Source organism: Leiobunum rupestre, chromosome 3 (genome assembly GCF_980474605.1).
Source record: "Leiobunum rupestre chromosome 3, qqLeiRupe1.1.hap1, whole genome shotgun sequence".
In the NCBI taxonomy this organism is placed as follows: Eukaryota; Metazoa; Arthropoda; class Arachnida; order Opiliones; family Sclerosomatidae; genus Leiobunum; species Leiobunum rupestre.
The window spans coordinates 46632513-46647288 of NC_143386.1; the positions used below are offsets into that span (position 1 = coordinate 46632513).

General features: G+C 35.3%; 2 protein-coding genes across 5 annotated transcripts in view; one reads left to right on the forward strand and one right to left on the reverse strand.

Moving 5' to 3' along the window:
• CASK (peripheral plasma membrane protein CASK) overlaps positions 1–14776 on the forward strand; it is a 326722-nt gene that overhangs the window by 50718 nt on the left and 261228 nt on the right. The window lies entirely within an intron of this gene.
• Positions 5517–7106, reverse strand: LOC149951996 (uncharacterized). The gene is made up of 8 exons (XM_090169102.1): positions 6874–7106; positions 6715–6815; positions 6349–6657; positions 6086–6295; positions 5924–6034; positions 5700–5842; positions 5572–5640; positions 5517–5525 (listed from the first exon to the last, which is right to left on the reverse strand). The coding sequence occupies exons 1-8, from the start codon at positions 7104–7106 to the stop codon at positions 5517–5519; spliced, it is 1185 nt and encodes a 394-aa protein (XP_090025228.1).

The window sequence follows — 14776 nt, forward strand, 5'->3', positions numbered from 1 at the left end:
TATCATAGTTATTATAATATTAGAATTATTTAATTTCCTTTTTTGGCGTTACATGCCATTACATCAAAATATTACCCAATATGGAGAAAGAACTTGAGCAGATCTATACTAACCCCGCAGACCCAGGGTCATTCGCTGGAGTTCGAGCGCTCTATAATTCAGCTCGACATAAAGGTTTAAAGGTTTCATTGGAAAAAGTAAAACAATTTCTAATAAAGCAGGATACATATACGCTGCATAAACCTGCTAGAAGACGATTCAAACGAAATCGAACTATTGTTTATGGAATTGACGAACAGTGGCAAGCGGACTTGGCAGATTTTCAGAAGCTGTCTAAATATAATTCAGGATCTCGCTATGTATTATGTATTATCGACATATTTAGCAAATACGCTATGGCTGTAGCGGTTAAAAATAAGAAAGGTGTAACAATTTTAGAAGCGTTACGTAACGTTTTTGAAAAAGGCCGTCAACCGAAAAGAATTCAAAGTGATCATGGAAACGAATTTGTCTGTCAAGAAGTGCAGAGTGAATTACAACGAAGGAACATTAAATTTTTCGCTACCCGATCGGAAATGAAAGCGTCCATTATTGAAAGATTCATTAGAAGTTTTAAATCTCGTTTATATCGCTATTTCACGCAGAATAACACCCTTAAATATATCGACGTTTTAGATGATATTATAAACGCTTATAACAATAGTTATCACAGATCAATTAAATGTAAACCCGCGGAAGTTACTCTAGATAACTCTGCTAAAATATGGAAAAATCTTTACGGTTCGGTAAATTTTTCTCCTCCGTTAACATACGCGTTTGAAATTGGAGATATTTGTAGAATAAGTAGAAATTTATCAATTTTCGATAAGAAATATAACCCGAATTTTACTACAGAATTGTTTAAAATAGCTGAGAGACTACCACGTGACCCACCTGTATATAAGCTGATGGATTTAAATTCTAACCCCATTTTAGGAGTATTCTATCGAGAGGAGGTTCAGATTGTTGGTCGAGATTTAAAAGACTGTTACTTCATAATCGAAAAAGTAATAAAAAAGAGGAAAAAATCGGACGGCCGCGTAGAACTGTATGTCAAGTGGCAAGATTACGACCCTACATTTAATTCTTGGATACAAGAAGTGGATTTAAAATGAGTTTTTACGTAACGCTACCTTCAGATTCCTCGTCATTATATTACCAAGATAATAGCGTTGGTAAATTTCGAACGTATTTAGCTGAACCGTTAAGATTTGAGGAACAGTACGAAGTTGGGTTAGCGGAAATAAGCTATCCTCGGACATGGCATAACGTTCGAAAACCTAATCTATTGGTTATTAAAGACCCTCTCGAATATGATAAAATGACTGATAACCCTCTAGTTAAAGACCCTCTCGAATATGATAAAATAATTGAAGTTCCCGCGGGTTTTTATAAAACTCCGGAAGAACTATTACATGTTATGAACGTTCACAACCAAGAAGAAGAACAAGTTACATTCGCTTATTTAAATTATTCTAATCGAATTAAAGTTAAATTGCAACCGAAAATCAGAGCTGTAATTGGCCCCGATCTATCGATTTTACTAGGTTTTAAGGATAGAAGAGATAATGATTTCACCATTTTAAATTCAATGATAACCCCCTACCCAGTTGATATGAACGCTGGGTTACATTCCTTATTCGTTTATTCTGATCTGGTTGAAAATAGCGTTGTTGGGGATAGTTTAGCACCTCTATTAAGAATCATAAGCGTCGAAGAGAAAGCCGAGTCTAATGGGAAAACAACTACAAAAATATTTTCACAACCTCATTACCTACCAGTCGTGTGTAATAATATTAAGACTATAGAGATTAATATAACAGATGATTTAGGTGAGCCAATACAGTTTCATTGTGGAAAAGCTCACGTTGTATTACATTTTAAACCCCGTAAAATGTGGACTTCACTATAAACCTTTAATCATTCAGGACACACCCTCATTCTAGCTTAAGAGAGCGAACAGTTAACATCATGAGGTCTGAATATTCGCCTTCAAGAACTGATTATGAAAGTTACTATTTAAACCAGGTTGGTTTCGGTGGAATACCTGTATATAGAGGTTTAGCCGTGCAAAGAGGACATGGACTAGGAAATATATTATCTTCAGCGTTTAGATTCGCGGTACCTTTACTGAAGAAAGGCGCTTCTTACTTGGGGAAAAAACTTTTAAGTACCGGAGCGAAAGTAGCGACCGATGTTGTTAGCGGAGTCCCAATTAAAACAGCGCTTAAATCGCATTCTATTAACGCTGGAAGGGAAACTTTAGCTTCAGCAGCTGATGAAGCCATGAGACTAACATCTTCAGCTACGGATCATATTAAAAGAATGACGGGTTCCGGAAATAAAAGGAAACGAACTCAGTCGAAAAGCGCCATTTCAACAGCAGGCAGGATAGCGAAAGGACGGTTCCCTAAACGTTCCGATATATTCTCATAATGTCCCTTTTACACCCGCACTCAGTTGAGTGTATAAATTCCGAGCTAGATTTGTTTCAAGTACCTATGACACAATCTTCGATTATTGGTGGAGAATGGGTTGAGTATAATCCAATATCAAATATAGTTGATAACGCATCAATTACATTTTCTATCAACGGTAACTCTGAAACGTATATAGACCTTTCACAAACTTTGCTGCACGTTCGAGTTAAGGTAACTAAAGATAATGGTCAACTACCGCAACCCGCGGTTCCAGGTGTTGCGGGTGGGGCCGCCGGAACTCCAGCCGACAATATCGCCCCCGAGAATTTGTTTCTTCATTCGCTTTTTAGCGACGTCCACGTATTTCTTAATGAAAGATCAGTAACACCTTCCAGTCAAAATTACGCTTATAAAAGTATGATACAAACTTTATTAACGTTCGGAGATTCTGCGAAAAAAAGTTATTTAACGAGTTCACTTTTCTATCGGGATACGCCTGGAAAGTTCGATTCATTTTTCGATAACGATGGTTTCTCTAAACGAGCGAGTTTAGCGCAAAAAGGGGCGATTGACTTGTTAGGCGTAGTCCATACTGATTTATGTCAACAACCACGCTTTTTATTAAATATGGTTGATTTGAAATTTAAATTCGATAAAAATAGAGCAGCTTTTTGCGTTCATTCCGACGTAAAATGTAAAGTGGAGATTTTATCAGCTTCCCTTTATCTGAGGAAAGTTAAAGTGATACCGGAACTATCGCTCGCTCAAGCCAAGGCGTTACAATATGGAACCGCTAAATATCCTGTAACTCGTTCGGAGTGCACCTCATTTTCTATACCCGCTGGTCTTATGGCTAGTGTGCAAGATCATTTATTTACCGGACAAGCACCTAAGAAAGTTGTTATCGGGTTTGTGGAACAAAAAGCGTTTCTAGGAGATTTGAAAAAATCCCCGTACAACTTTCAACATTTCGATTTATCAAGCATTGGATTGTACATTGACGGTAGCAGCGTCCCTCATAAGGCGTTATCTCTAAACTTTGAGGAAAATCTATATATTCAAGCGTATTGCAATCTTTTCATTCAAACTAATCAGTGGAACGTAGATGAAGGGAATCAGATAAGTCGGGAAGATTACCCTAACGGAAATTGTTTATTCGCGTACAATTTAACCTCGGATCTTAATAACAACGCTAATCACTTGCATCTTGTAAAAAACAGTAACCTGAGATTAGAATTAAAATTTGCAAAACCGTTACCGGAGACGATTTCCATTCTAATTTACGCTGAGTTTCAAAATTTGATTGAAATTGATAAAAATCGAACCGTGATTTTCGATTACAGTAATTAATGGATTCGCTACAGATAACTAAAATTCTTGAAAAAGATTTAAGTACTAAAAGTATATTTCAAGGCGTGTTCGCAGCTGACAAGCTACCTAAATACGTAAAAATATTCCCTTCTCTATTTATTGTAAATACCGATACGAGTGCTGAACCTGGAGAACATTGGGTTCTAATATATTTTTCTAAACATAAAAATTGTGAATTCATGGATTCCTTTGGAAACCCGCCAGATTATTTTAAATTTAATGACTTTATTGAACGAAACAGTAAAACTGTAACTTTTAATTCTAATCAATTACAGAGTAATTCTAGTAATACGTGTGGAGCATTCTGTATCTATTTTGCTATAAACAGGTGTAAAGGAATCGAAATGTATAACATTGTGTCTAGGTTTAAGAAAGATAAATATGTAAACGATAAAATGATTAAAGAGTTTATGTGCAAAATGTATTCAATAAAATAATTTTTTACAATTTATAGCAATAGCAGTTTTTTTTTATATATACATAAATACAAGCATTCATTATAATTTTTCAATATCTTTATGACCGTGCGCTAATGTACGAACCCCGCAGGGTAGAATGTATCTCTTATCATCATTTGGTGATAAACAAAGTTTTCTAGTATTTAAAGTAAATAGTTCATGCTTGAAACTAGCTATACGCATCATCTCGGCTGACATGGTTTCTTGATTAAAAAGACAACGTTCATAGTCTTCGTGGCGGATGACGTTTCTAATAACGTTCATGGCAACACCCTTACAAACCTTTTTATGGTTTAAAATTGACTCTAAAGATTTCCCCAATCGCAACTCCTTTTCTATCTCTTCAGCGGTCTTAGACTCCCCGTACAATTTAATAGAATAAAGCTTTGGACGAAGTCCTACAAAGCTTTGAATTAACTGCGAATTTGTCTCGTCTTTAAAATAACCGAGAGCTTTTTTATTCTGATTAGAATGAAGGAAATGCGAAGGTGGATAATCAGATAAGTCAAAGCGGTGTTTATGAACTTCAAAGTCTTTATAAACATCATCCGTCTTAATGTTGTACGTTAGACTGTCTGTAAATATTTTATATATTAGTACTATTTAAATAAAAAAATGCATATTAAATTAAATTACCAGTGTCTGTAAATAATAGTGATGCTTTGTCCCCGTACGTATTTTTTATGAATCCATAATGGAACCGATACATGAGCTCCTTGGATAAATCTAGAATGGTGAATCCGGTAAATATAGGCCGGTTAAGAACAATTTTAGCTCTCTTCTTATGAGCGCCGGCTAACTCTTCATTAAAGATGGTAAAGTGTTCAAACTGCGGGGAACTTGTAACTTTTAACATTCTTTCTGGTTTATGAATCAACTCGAAATTTATATGCTTCCGTAAATTTTCCATTGTTTTTCTAAAGAATTAAATGAAGTAAGGGAAAAAACAGCAATAAATTATTTAAATTGATTTACCCGAAAACAGAGTTAACCATTAGTTTCCAGAAATTCTTTTCAAATGAACTCTTGGATAATTTCCTCTGTTCAGTGTTGAATCTAACATATTTTTCTAACCATTTTCCTTGAGTGAAGGTTAGAGCTCGATGAACCTTGGTTATTTTCAAACCTAATTCTACATAATATTTTAAATTGCGGTAATGTACTATGTATTTCTCTTTATTATTTAAATTAGGAAGAAGTTTTGGTAGACTTTGATTCTCCTTAATATTTAATTTTCCTAAGAGATCTTTGGAGTATGGAGATAGCATATCATGTGTAATAACTTTAGATTCCGCCGCTACTGGGAGATCGTTATGTAAGTCATGCAACTCTGGAGGATATTCAAGATCCACCTGCAAAGGAAACAATTCTTTAAAAATATAATTCAATAATTATAACACTTGTTATTTACCTCTAAAATGTATCCGTTTTCAACGTTATTGGGAATACTCAGAATATTTTCACAGAGTGTTTGCAAATCATCCTCCTGAACCCACTGGAAGTCGCCTAGCGGTAGTGGTTCACACATAACAGCACCGTACAAATTATTAGCATCTTCAATTAAGTTTAATTAAGTTAATTAATATAATTAAAATTAAAATAATTAAAAAAAAAAAAATTTAAAATGTAAATTACCTAAATAGCATATATAACTGCTCTCTTTAGACGAATCATATGTGTCGGGCATATATTTGTTATTTGCTTCAGAATAACGAGTTGAGATCATTGAAACACCGCCTCGAATACCTAAAAATTCAATGTAAATACAAAAATATTTAAAATATCAAAAAGCGTTACCCTTTTCAATAAATAAGTGTTGATCTATATCAAGTATGAGATCGAGGCGAACATCGGTCATCTTCAAAGCTGCTTGCCAGGCTAAACCTGGTGCGGTGTAAGCGTGAGCGGGATCTAATTTATAATGAGTTATAGATAATGTTCTAAAATTTTCAAAAACGTCGGCTAAGAGCAACGCATCGCTTTTCACATAGAGGTCGGTGTATTCCCCTACGAAAACCGAGGTTAAGAGATTTAAAATATTTATACTATAGTAATTTTACCTAATGTTTGAATATTAAACGCTGTCCAAACATTTTGGGCGTGTAAATAATCAGATTCTAAAATATTTTGATTTTTCAATGAACTGAAAAACGCTTCTCTAGGTGGCAGCATCGTCTCGTCAAATTTCTTTTCATCGTCCATATACTCGTACGGGTAGACTCCCTTCCGCAAAAGCAGTTGAACTTTATCACTTTCAAAATATTTCTTAACAATCTGAAATTTACTGGCTCCTTCCAAAACGAGATTAGATACTAGAGCATCGAGGCTATCGCTTAGAAATCGATAAGAGTCTAAAAACCGAAATCTCCCTAAAAATAATAATAAAATTACTGTTAAGGTTAAATCCATAATTAAATATATTTTACCTAGTTTGAGTGAAATATAATTTTCGCTAGTGGAAGGAATACAGTCAAGTGTCTGTTCCTTAAAATGACCAATCTCCTGACATATAAGATGTAAATCGTATCTATGAAGATTTATTATTATTAGGTTTATTTCCTGGATAATTAACTTAATAAATTCACCTGCTAAGGTTATGAAGGAAAATAGGGATAAATTCTGGAACTTTCTTTTGAAGATTACAGAGGTTATGCGCTGGCCCCCTATATTTACCGCTGAAATGACAATGATCTCGAACAGCGGGCATATTTCCCTGATTTAGCTGTTTCTGACAAATGTAGCAATGCGTAGCAGCTTGAAACTGTTCCTCCTCCTCCGGGGTAATAATCATTGGTACATTGGTCTCAATGAGTTCCATCAACTCCTTCTCTAATTCTAGAATAGACTCCAGAAATCTTCGAGTTGCATCTTGACCTCGATAGCAATCGGTTCGAACAGGTACACCTATAAGTCTTCTCTTATAATATATCTAAAAGGGAATTTTGCCAAATAACTTACCGTTAGGTCCAACAAGCACCCACGAATACGCGCAGCTGATGTGCATGTTTACTTTGCTGGTATTTAAATCAGGATCTAGATCACATCCTTGAACTCTCGGTAGGATTGCTTCAAAATCGGCGTAAAATACATACTGCACCTAATAATTTCATTTCATTAAGAGTTAAATTAAATAATTTTTATTTTTACCTTTTCTGTCCACTCATATTTATCAAAATAAAGCGTCTTCTTCTTGGTAGGGAAAACTGTTTTTTGGACGCCGTGGGTGGCGCATTCTTCAATATGCGCATCACGTTGCTGTTCCGCGTTGTTTCCACTGAATCGGTGAAGACACATTCTAATAAAGAAAATAATTAGTAGATTGCACACTAATATATTGGAAACTAAATTACCTGCAATAATAACTTGTATTTCTGTGTTTTGTTAGATGCTGTAGCAGTTTTCCTAGGTCTCGTATAAGACAGTAATGTCTATTCCCATCGTCAATATCTTTAGTTTCGTCGGTGATGTATAGCAAATCAACCTCCCTTTCATTACAACACTTGTTGGCGCTTACGTAAAGGGGGAATATGTCTCCCGAAAAGCCGAACACAGATATTGATAAATTATTCATTAATTCAAATTTTTTAAGTTCCGTAGCGTTTAATTTGAAAGGAAAAGATATATCACTGGTATCAAGTTCATTTTCATAAGGTGTATATTTGGAAACACGATTAGCGTTTTGAGTCCAAGGAACTGGGTGAAGTTTAGCGAGAATTGACCAGAGAAAACATTTCTCGTCATTTTCGTTTCTAATATTAAGAATCGCGTGACGTCGAGATAGTTTTTCAGGTAGTTCCATATACGATGACCCTCGCAACGGCTGGTAAGATGCCACATTTAATTCTACATACAGAACACGGTCAATTACCCAACCCGATCCTATCAAAAATATAATGTTTTAGTTCAAAATATAACTTATAAATTTAAGTACATACCTGTCGCTTCAAAGTTTTCCGCCGCTGACTGTATTGTTTCAATGCAGTCATTCAGCTGGTCTTCAATTACATCGACCGTTAATGTTGTCTGCATAATGCTCCGGAAATAGGGTCTCACTTCCGCACTTTGTTCCGCACCCCCCAAAGGTCTCATATAAACAGATCTTACGAGTAAGAACCATTTAATTCCACGTTTACTGGCGAGTCTTTCTACTAAAAATTTACGGAAAGCGGCTCGGTAACGTCCGATAAACATAGCCACATCAATATCATAGTCCTCGGCATTGTAACGGATAGACGCTAGCGTATCATTTAGCGCCTGGACCATACTTGGAGATGCTGGTGGTGTTTCATCAAGTATTGGTGAGGCGGGAACAGGTGATGGTGTTGGGCTGTTGGGTAAAGCTGATGCAGATGGTTGGATAGATTCCAGTTGAATGTCTTGAAGCAGACTAGGTGATGGTGGACGGGTTGGTGATGGCGAACGTTGCATTGGTGATTGTGTGCGAGACAGGTCCATGGGTTCGGAAGGGCCGGGTGCGTTCAAGTCATGAGTTCGTTGATGGCTCTTGAAATGTTCCAATCTAGCCACATTCTTACCACATACTTCACAGACAAACTTATGTCTATCACCGTGTACTTCTCTAACATGCCGATTTAAGTGGGACTTGGTAGAAAAACTTTTCGCGCATGTAGGGCAAATATGTTGGGCTTTAGGCATCTTGAATATAGCTACCGCAGTTAACCGTGGAATGACCTCCCACAACCCTATACAACCCCTTTTATAGTATATTCAAGTATCATTTGAGAACGATACGTTTCTCATACTTAAAATATTCGTTTGAAATAGTCGTGATATAGATTCGAGTGTCAAGTGTATTTAAGTACTACAATGATATTAAAATGAAGTTTAAAAATATTTCCATTCTACTTTAACAACAAATATTCCATGACGTCAAAACACTCAAATCCACTACAATGATATTAAAATAAAGTTTAAAAATATTTCCATTCTACTTTAACAACGAATATTCAATGACGTCAAAAAACTCTTAAATTCAAATTAACCGCGTCTCCCGGGGAATCTGCGCACGCGCCGCCTCGGTTATCAATTTTTACATCATTTCAACTTATTCCGTACGATAAAACGCGATAAGTGTCTTTCGCGATAAGCGGAGATAAATGAACAAGCTGGCCTGGCCACAATATGTTGATATACGGGAAAACAAATCGTCGCGAGAAATACCCTAAATACATTGACTTTTGGACGATTTTACCCTCATTTCACCCCTTAAATCCCGGACCCCGATCCCGAACCTGACCCCGACCCCGATCCCGAACCTGACCCCGACCCCGGGATCGATGTCTCGCCCTCACTTTCCTTCTACTTATGTAGTCGGCCTTTAAGATAATTTTTTTTATATTTCGATACGGATAATTAATAAGGGCTCTTAAAACGAATTTTTATAATTTTGGCACAAAATTTTGATATTGGAGTTTTATGTCATAATTAAATATTTTAATTGTTAACATTTTGAAAGGTTAAATTTCCGCCTTGATTCGGTGTGTTTCCCGTGGTTTGGCTTGTACTTAGAATGGTATACGTTTTTCACTTTGATAGCCTTCATATAAGTTGTATATTGTATTTTAGGCTTTGATATATGTTTTATGTGAAAATAAATTATTTCGTAGTACTAAAAGAACACTATAATGATTTGGAAATCCCCAAATTATCTCCAATATTCCTTGTTCGTAATTTGAGTGTTCCTTTTTCCGAATGGCCCCGGTAGAGTTTCCTTGATTAAAGTCGTAGTTTTTCATTTATCTTTTATTTGCTCTGGCACGTTTTATAGTTTTGTTAAAAGGAGGGTTTTCACCGCTACATTTAGCGGAATCCTTTTCGCAAAATTCCGCAGCGTAATCGTGGCGGAAATACGGAGAGTTGCGGGAAAATATCAATACATGAGGTTGTGCACCGATAAATTATATAATTTAACTGCGGGCTGCTCATTTATAGACCTTCACTTCTTTTGTCATCATGAACCAATAACCCTAAGCGGGACTCGTTACTTTAGCATATCTCTTTGGAAATTGTTAGGGGGTCGAATTGAACCTCAAATATTAGTTTTTAGTTACGTCAAATACTAAATTGAATAGTTTGATCGAATATTTAAAACGTCGAATAGTTTGAACGAATATTTAAAACGTCGAATAGTTTGAACGAATATTTAAAACGTCGAATAGTTTGAACGAATATTTAAACGTCGAATAGTTTGAACGAATATTTAAAACGTCGAATACTTTGATCGAATATTTAAAACGTCGAATACTTTGATCGAATATTTGAAATGCCGAATAGTTTTGTAGCATATATAAAACGTCGAATAGTTTGGTAGCATATTTGAAACGTCGAATAGTTTGGTAGCTCGGGGAAAACCCCCTTTAACCAGTGGGGAGATAACGTGAAAACTCAACGTGGAAAGAGTTTTTCCGAGCTTTCACTGACAAGGAGACGACCCGAGGTGTTACACACCGATTTTGTTTAAACTCGGGGGATTGGTAGACCTTCATGTAACTTGAAAAATCCTAAAGGGAATTTATTCAATGGGCAAAGGGTTTGCCATGGCAACAAAAAATGTTTTTGACAACTTAAAATGGAAATTTTCCCATTGAAAATAACATGGGATTTTGACCGATTCCAAGGACCCCCCTGTGAAACATTTTACAAAATTGAAAAAAAAAAATTAAAATACCAAAATTATAAAAAAATTGATAAAAATTGACGAAAAAAATCAAAATTGGTCACATTTTTATCAATTTAAAAAAAAATTCACAGGGAAATCGGTCAAAATCCCATGTTATTTTATGTTGTCAAAAACATTTTTCGTTGCCATGGCAAAAACGTTGCCCATTGAATAAAATCCCTTTAGGATTTTTCAAGTTACATGAAGGTCTACCAATCCCCCGAGTTTGAACAAAATCGGTGTGTAACACCTCAGGTCGTCTCCTTGTGAGTGCCACAAGCTGCTATCGAACCCTGCTCATATCGCTAACCACCTTTAGAAATATTAATTTTAAAATTTTCGCCCAACAGCTCCCTTCATTAACGATTACCGTTACCCTCAAGAGGTTTTTATGGAAAGGGGAAACCGAAAAACTCGGGAAATACCCCTGCAAACTCCACGCAGAAGGAGTTGTTCCGAGTTTTCACTCAGTGCCACAACCTGGTATCGAACCCTTAAGCCAGGTTCACACTTACCCCTAAAATCGCTTCGTTTTAGATAACTGTTTTTAAAAACCAGCGTGAGAAATCGCTTCGTGTTGGTTCGGGAAGCAACTCCTCCAAGTCGGTTCGCTTAGAATCGCTTTCAAAACGACATGGCGGGGAAGTAAAATTGCTCGTATTTTCAAAAATAATGGGAATCAAATTCTAAATAATGTCAAATAATATTACTGTATGTATAGTAAACATGATTATCTATTTTGTTTTGGTTACATTTTAGTATTTTCAAAATTCAGGTCTTCCCTGTAAGCGAACCTGGTAGAAACGATTTGGCACTTGTGAACCCAGAATTATCGTCGGCGCGGCGGTCAAAACTGGCCTTCAAACCGACCTAAACTGGGTTTTAAGCTCTAGTGTGACCGTGGCTTTATTGCGAGGCGAAAGACAGCGTTAACTACTCCGCCACCCCACATAATGACCCTATCGAATTCTGCGTAGGCATGTCCATTTTCATCCTAACTTAGAAAGCTCCCACTGTAGGGTGGGGTGGGGTGTTTATTTAGGCTATAAAACTCTTATCCCGGTAGATAAAGACCGAGTAACGATACAGCTAACCTAACGATGTGCTGATTTCACTATGAAACGTTTAAAACTACAATTTTGATAAATATTTAATTATTTTACGAAAAGACACATTTTCTTCATCCGCAACAAACGTCAAAAACTGAAATTGAAAGTTCTGCTTAAGTGGGATCCTACCAAATTTTACCATCCTCTTTTTCGTGATAATGGCGGTGGATAACATGCTATGTAAGACTCCATTTTTACACGCTAAACAAAATCAATAAAGCTTCGTGCTACAATGAGCATTTACAATATAATTCGTTATATTATAAGTTATTACCATAAGTAGTGCTCGGAATTGTTTATTCATTATCCACAAATTTTCCGATTTTTTAAAAAACGTTGGTAAAAAGAATATCATTTTAACTTATTTAATTATGTTTTTACGCAACCAAGTATTTATTTAAATAAAAGTGGCATTTATTTAAATAATTGTTTGTTTTATTTAAATAATAGGCTTATTCACTTTCGATTATTTAAACATTTTACAATTTTTATTCAACTATTGGTTATTTAAATAAATATTATTTAAATATCGCCGAGCTTATTTTATTCGTGGATAAAAATTAATCGAAATCCGAGCACTAACCATAAGCCTTTGCCCACAACCGTTTCTAAGAAATAATGATATTTTAAAAACTTTGAAAAAAGAACATCTATTAAAAAGTATGGACCCGTGCAGTTAATGACGCTTACTGTGAAATGCAAAGCGGTGAGAAATTTAAGATTCTAAGAATGTTTTAGAAATTTTTAAAATTAACGTCTGGCCATTCTTTAACGCTTCTTTTTAAGGACGCCGTATAACCTCCGATTTTAAATTCGTTGAGTGGCACCAGATGGCGACGGTAACATTTAAGCATCTCGCCCATTGTAGCGATAATTTTTTTATTGTTACTAGTCCATCTTAGGGTAGTTTATTCACGCTGCCCGAACAATTATATCTTGTACTACTGCAACTATATATGATATAAAAATTAGGATATTTACTAATTCATAAAGCATTCTCTCCCCCCCCCCCATTGTAACAGTTGAATAAAATAAGTATTGTTTTTTTTTAAACTTATGCCGAATTTCAAAATGGGTTTAAAAATCAGGGAATTTCAAAATTGGTTTAATTATCAGGGAATTTCTAAACGGGTTCAATTATCAGTGAATTTCAAAATGGGTTTAATTATCTGCGAATTTCAAAATTGGTTTAAAAATCAGGGAATTTCAAAATTGGTTTAAAAATCAGGGAATTTCAAAATTGGTTTAAAAATCAGGGAATTTCAAAATTGGTTTAAAAATCAGGGAATTTCAAAATGGGTTTAAAAATCTAGGATTTTCAAAATGGGTTTAAAAATCTGGGAATTTCAAAATGGGTTTAAAAATCAGGGAATTTCAATATTGGTTTAATTATCAGGGAATTTCTAAGAGTTATTCTAACAGTCAATGAAATGTCAGGGAATTTTAGTTGCAAATAGTTGCTAAAAATTTGTTAAATTTTGTCATAAAATAAGACAGGAAAAATCCCCAGGAATGGCTGGGGAAAAGTAAGTGAATTTGAATCTGAAAAAACTGTTTCAACCCTGATTAGCATTACTTCTAACGGGAGAGACGTATGATATACTCCTGCTAGTATTTATTCCGCATTACTGAACTCGTTTGGCCCCTTCGTTTTGCAGGAAACGTCCGATACAGGCGCGTGTTGCTGGGAAGCGCGGGCTGGTCCGAGGGGCCCCCGTATGCAAATTCCCGCTTATCGTGACTGGGAGCCATTTGCGGAGCGTTAAAGGTGGCCGTAACGCGCCTCCAAGTCCCGCACGCGCGCCCTCTGGCTGGCCAGCATTGCCAGAAAAGAAGTAAAAAGCTGGTGAATTTTCCGCTTTACGTCGTGTGTCGGTGGGCTGCCGAACGAAGGATAATTTCTTGAATATCGCGAGCGGGTAATTTGGGCGGCCTCCTTAACACGGATCGCGACGTTAAAATTTTAATCGTCGCGGCTCTAAAATAACGAAATGCCGCTCATCCTTTCGCCTAATCAAAGTTGGCCGTGATGCGATGCTGCGGCGGCCTGCTGCCAAATGATGCTAGATTCGGAGATATTCCTTCCGTGACTTTTAAATGACATTTTCCAGTAGAAGATAATGGCTTTAAGAAACTGAACTGGTATTGTTAAATACAAGAAACGCTCATTTAAAATGAAATATAATGATACTATAATATTATGAAATGTTATTATATATTTTAATTACAAGAAACGGTCATGTAAAATATATAATGATACTATAATATTATGAAATGTTATTATATATTTTAATTACAATATAATATTATAAAATATAATAGTTCTTTTTATAAAATAAACTTGTTGCCTCCCCACTTCAGCTGTAGATCTGTTTTATCTCCCACTAAAGAGTTTATGAACTCATTCTTAGGCATTGCCTGAACTATTCCAAGGCAACATTTCAACAAGTTGGGCAAGCGTAAAGACATTTTATAAAATCAACTATTGTAATATAATTATTTTAATTAAAAAATATTAGCAAATATAATTGTAAAATGTTTATTTTAATTAAAAAATATTATCAAATGTAATTGTAAATTATTTATTTTAATTAAAAAGTATTATCAAATGTAGTTGTAAAATATTTATTTTAATTAAAAAATATTATCAAATGTAATTGCACTATATTTAATTATAATGTAATATTATAAAATGTAATT

Bases quoted from the DNA above. Each gene is read 5' to 3' on its own strand.
- LOC149951996 (XM_090169102.1), bottom strand. From the start codon at position 7,106: ATGGAACTCATTGAGACCAATGTACCAATGATTATTACCCCGGAGGAG. The intron at 5,843-5,923 runs GTAATTTACATT...ACTTAATTGAAG, and splicing joins CAGTTATATATGCTATTTAG to ATGCTAATAATTTGTACGGT. The intron at 5,641-5,699 runs GTAAATAACAAG...TTTCCTTTGCAG, and splicing joins AAAACGGATACATTTTAGAG to GTGGATCTTGAATATCCTCC.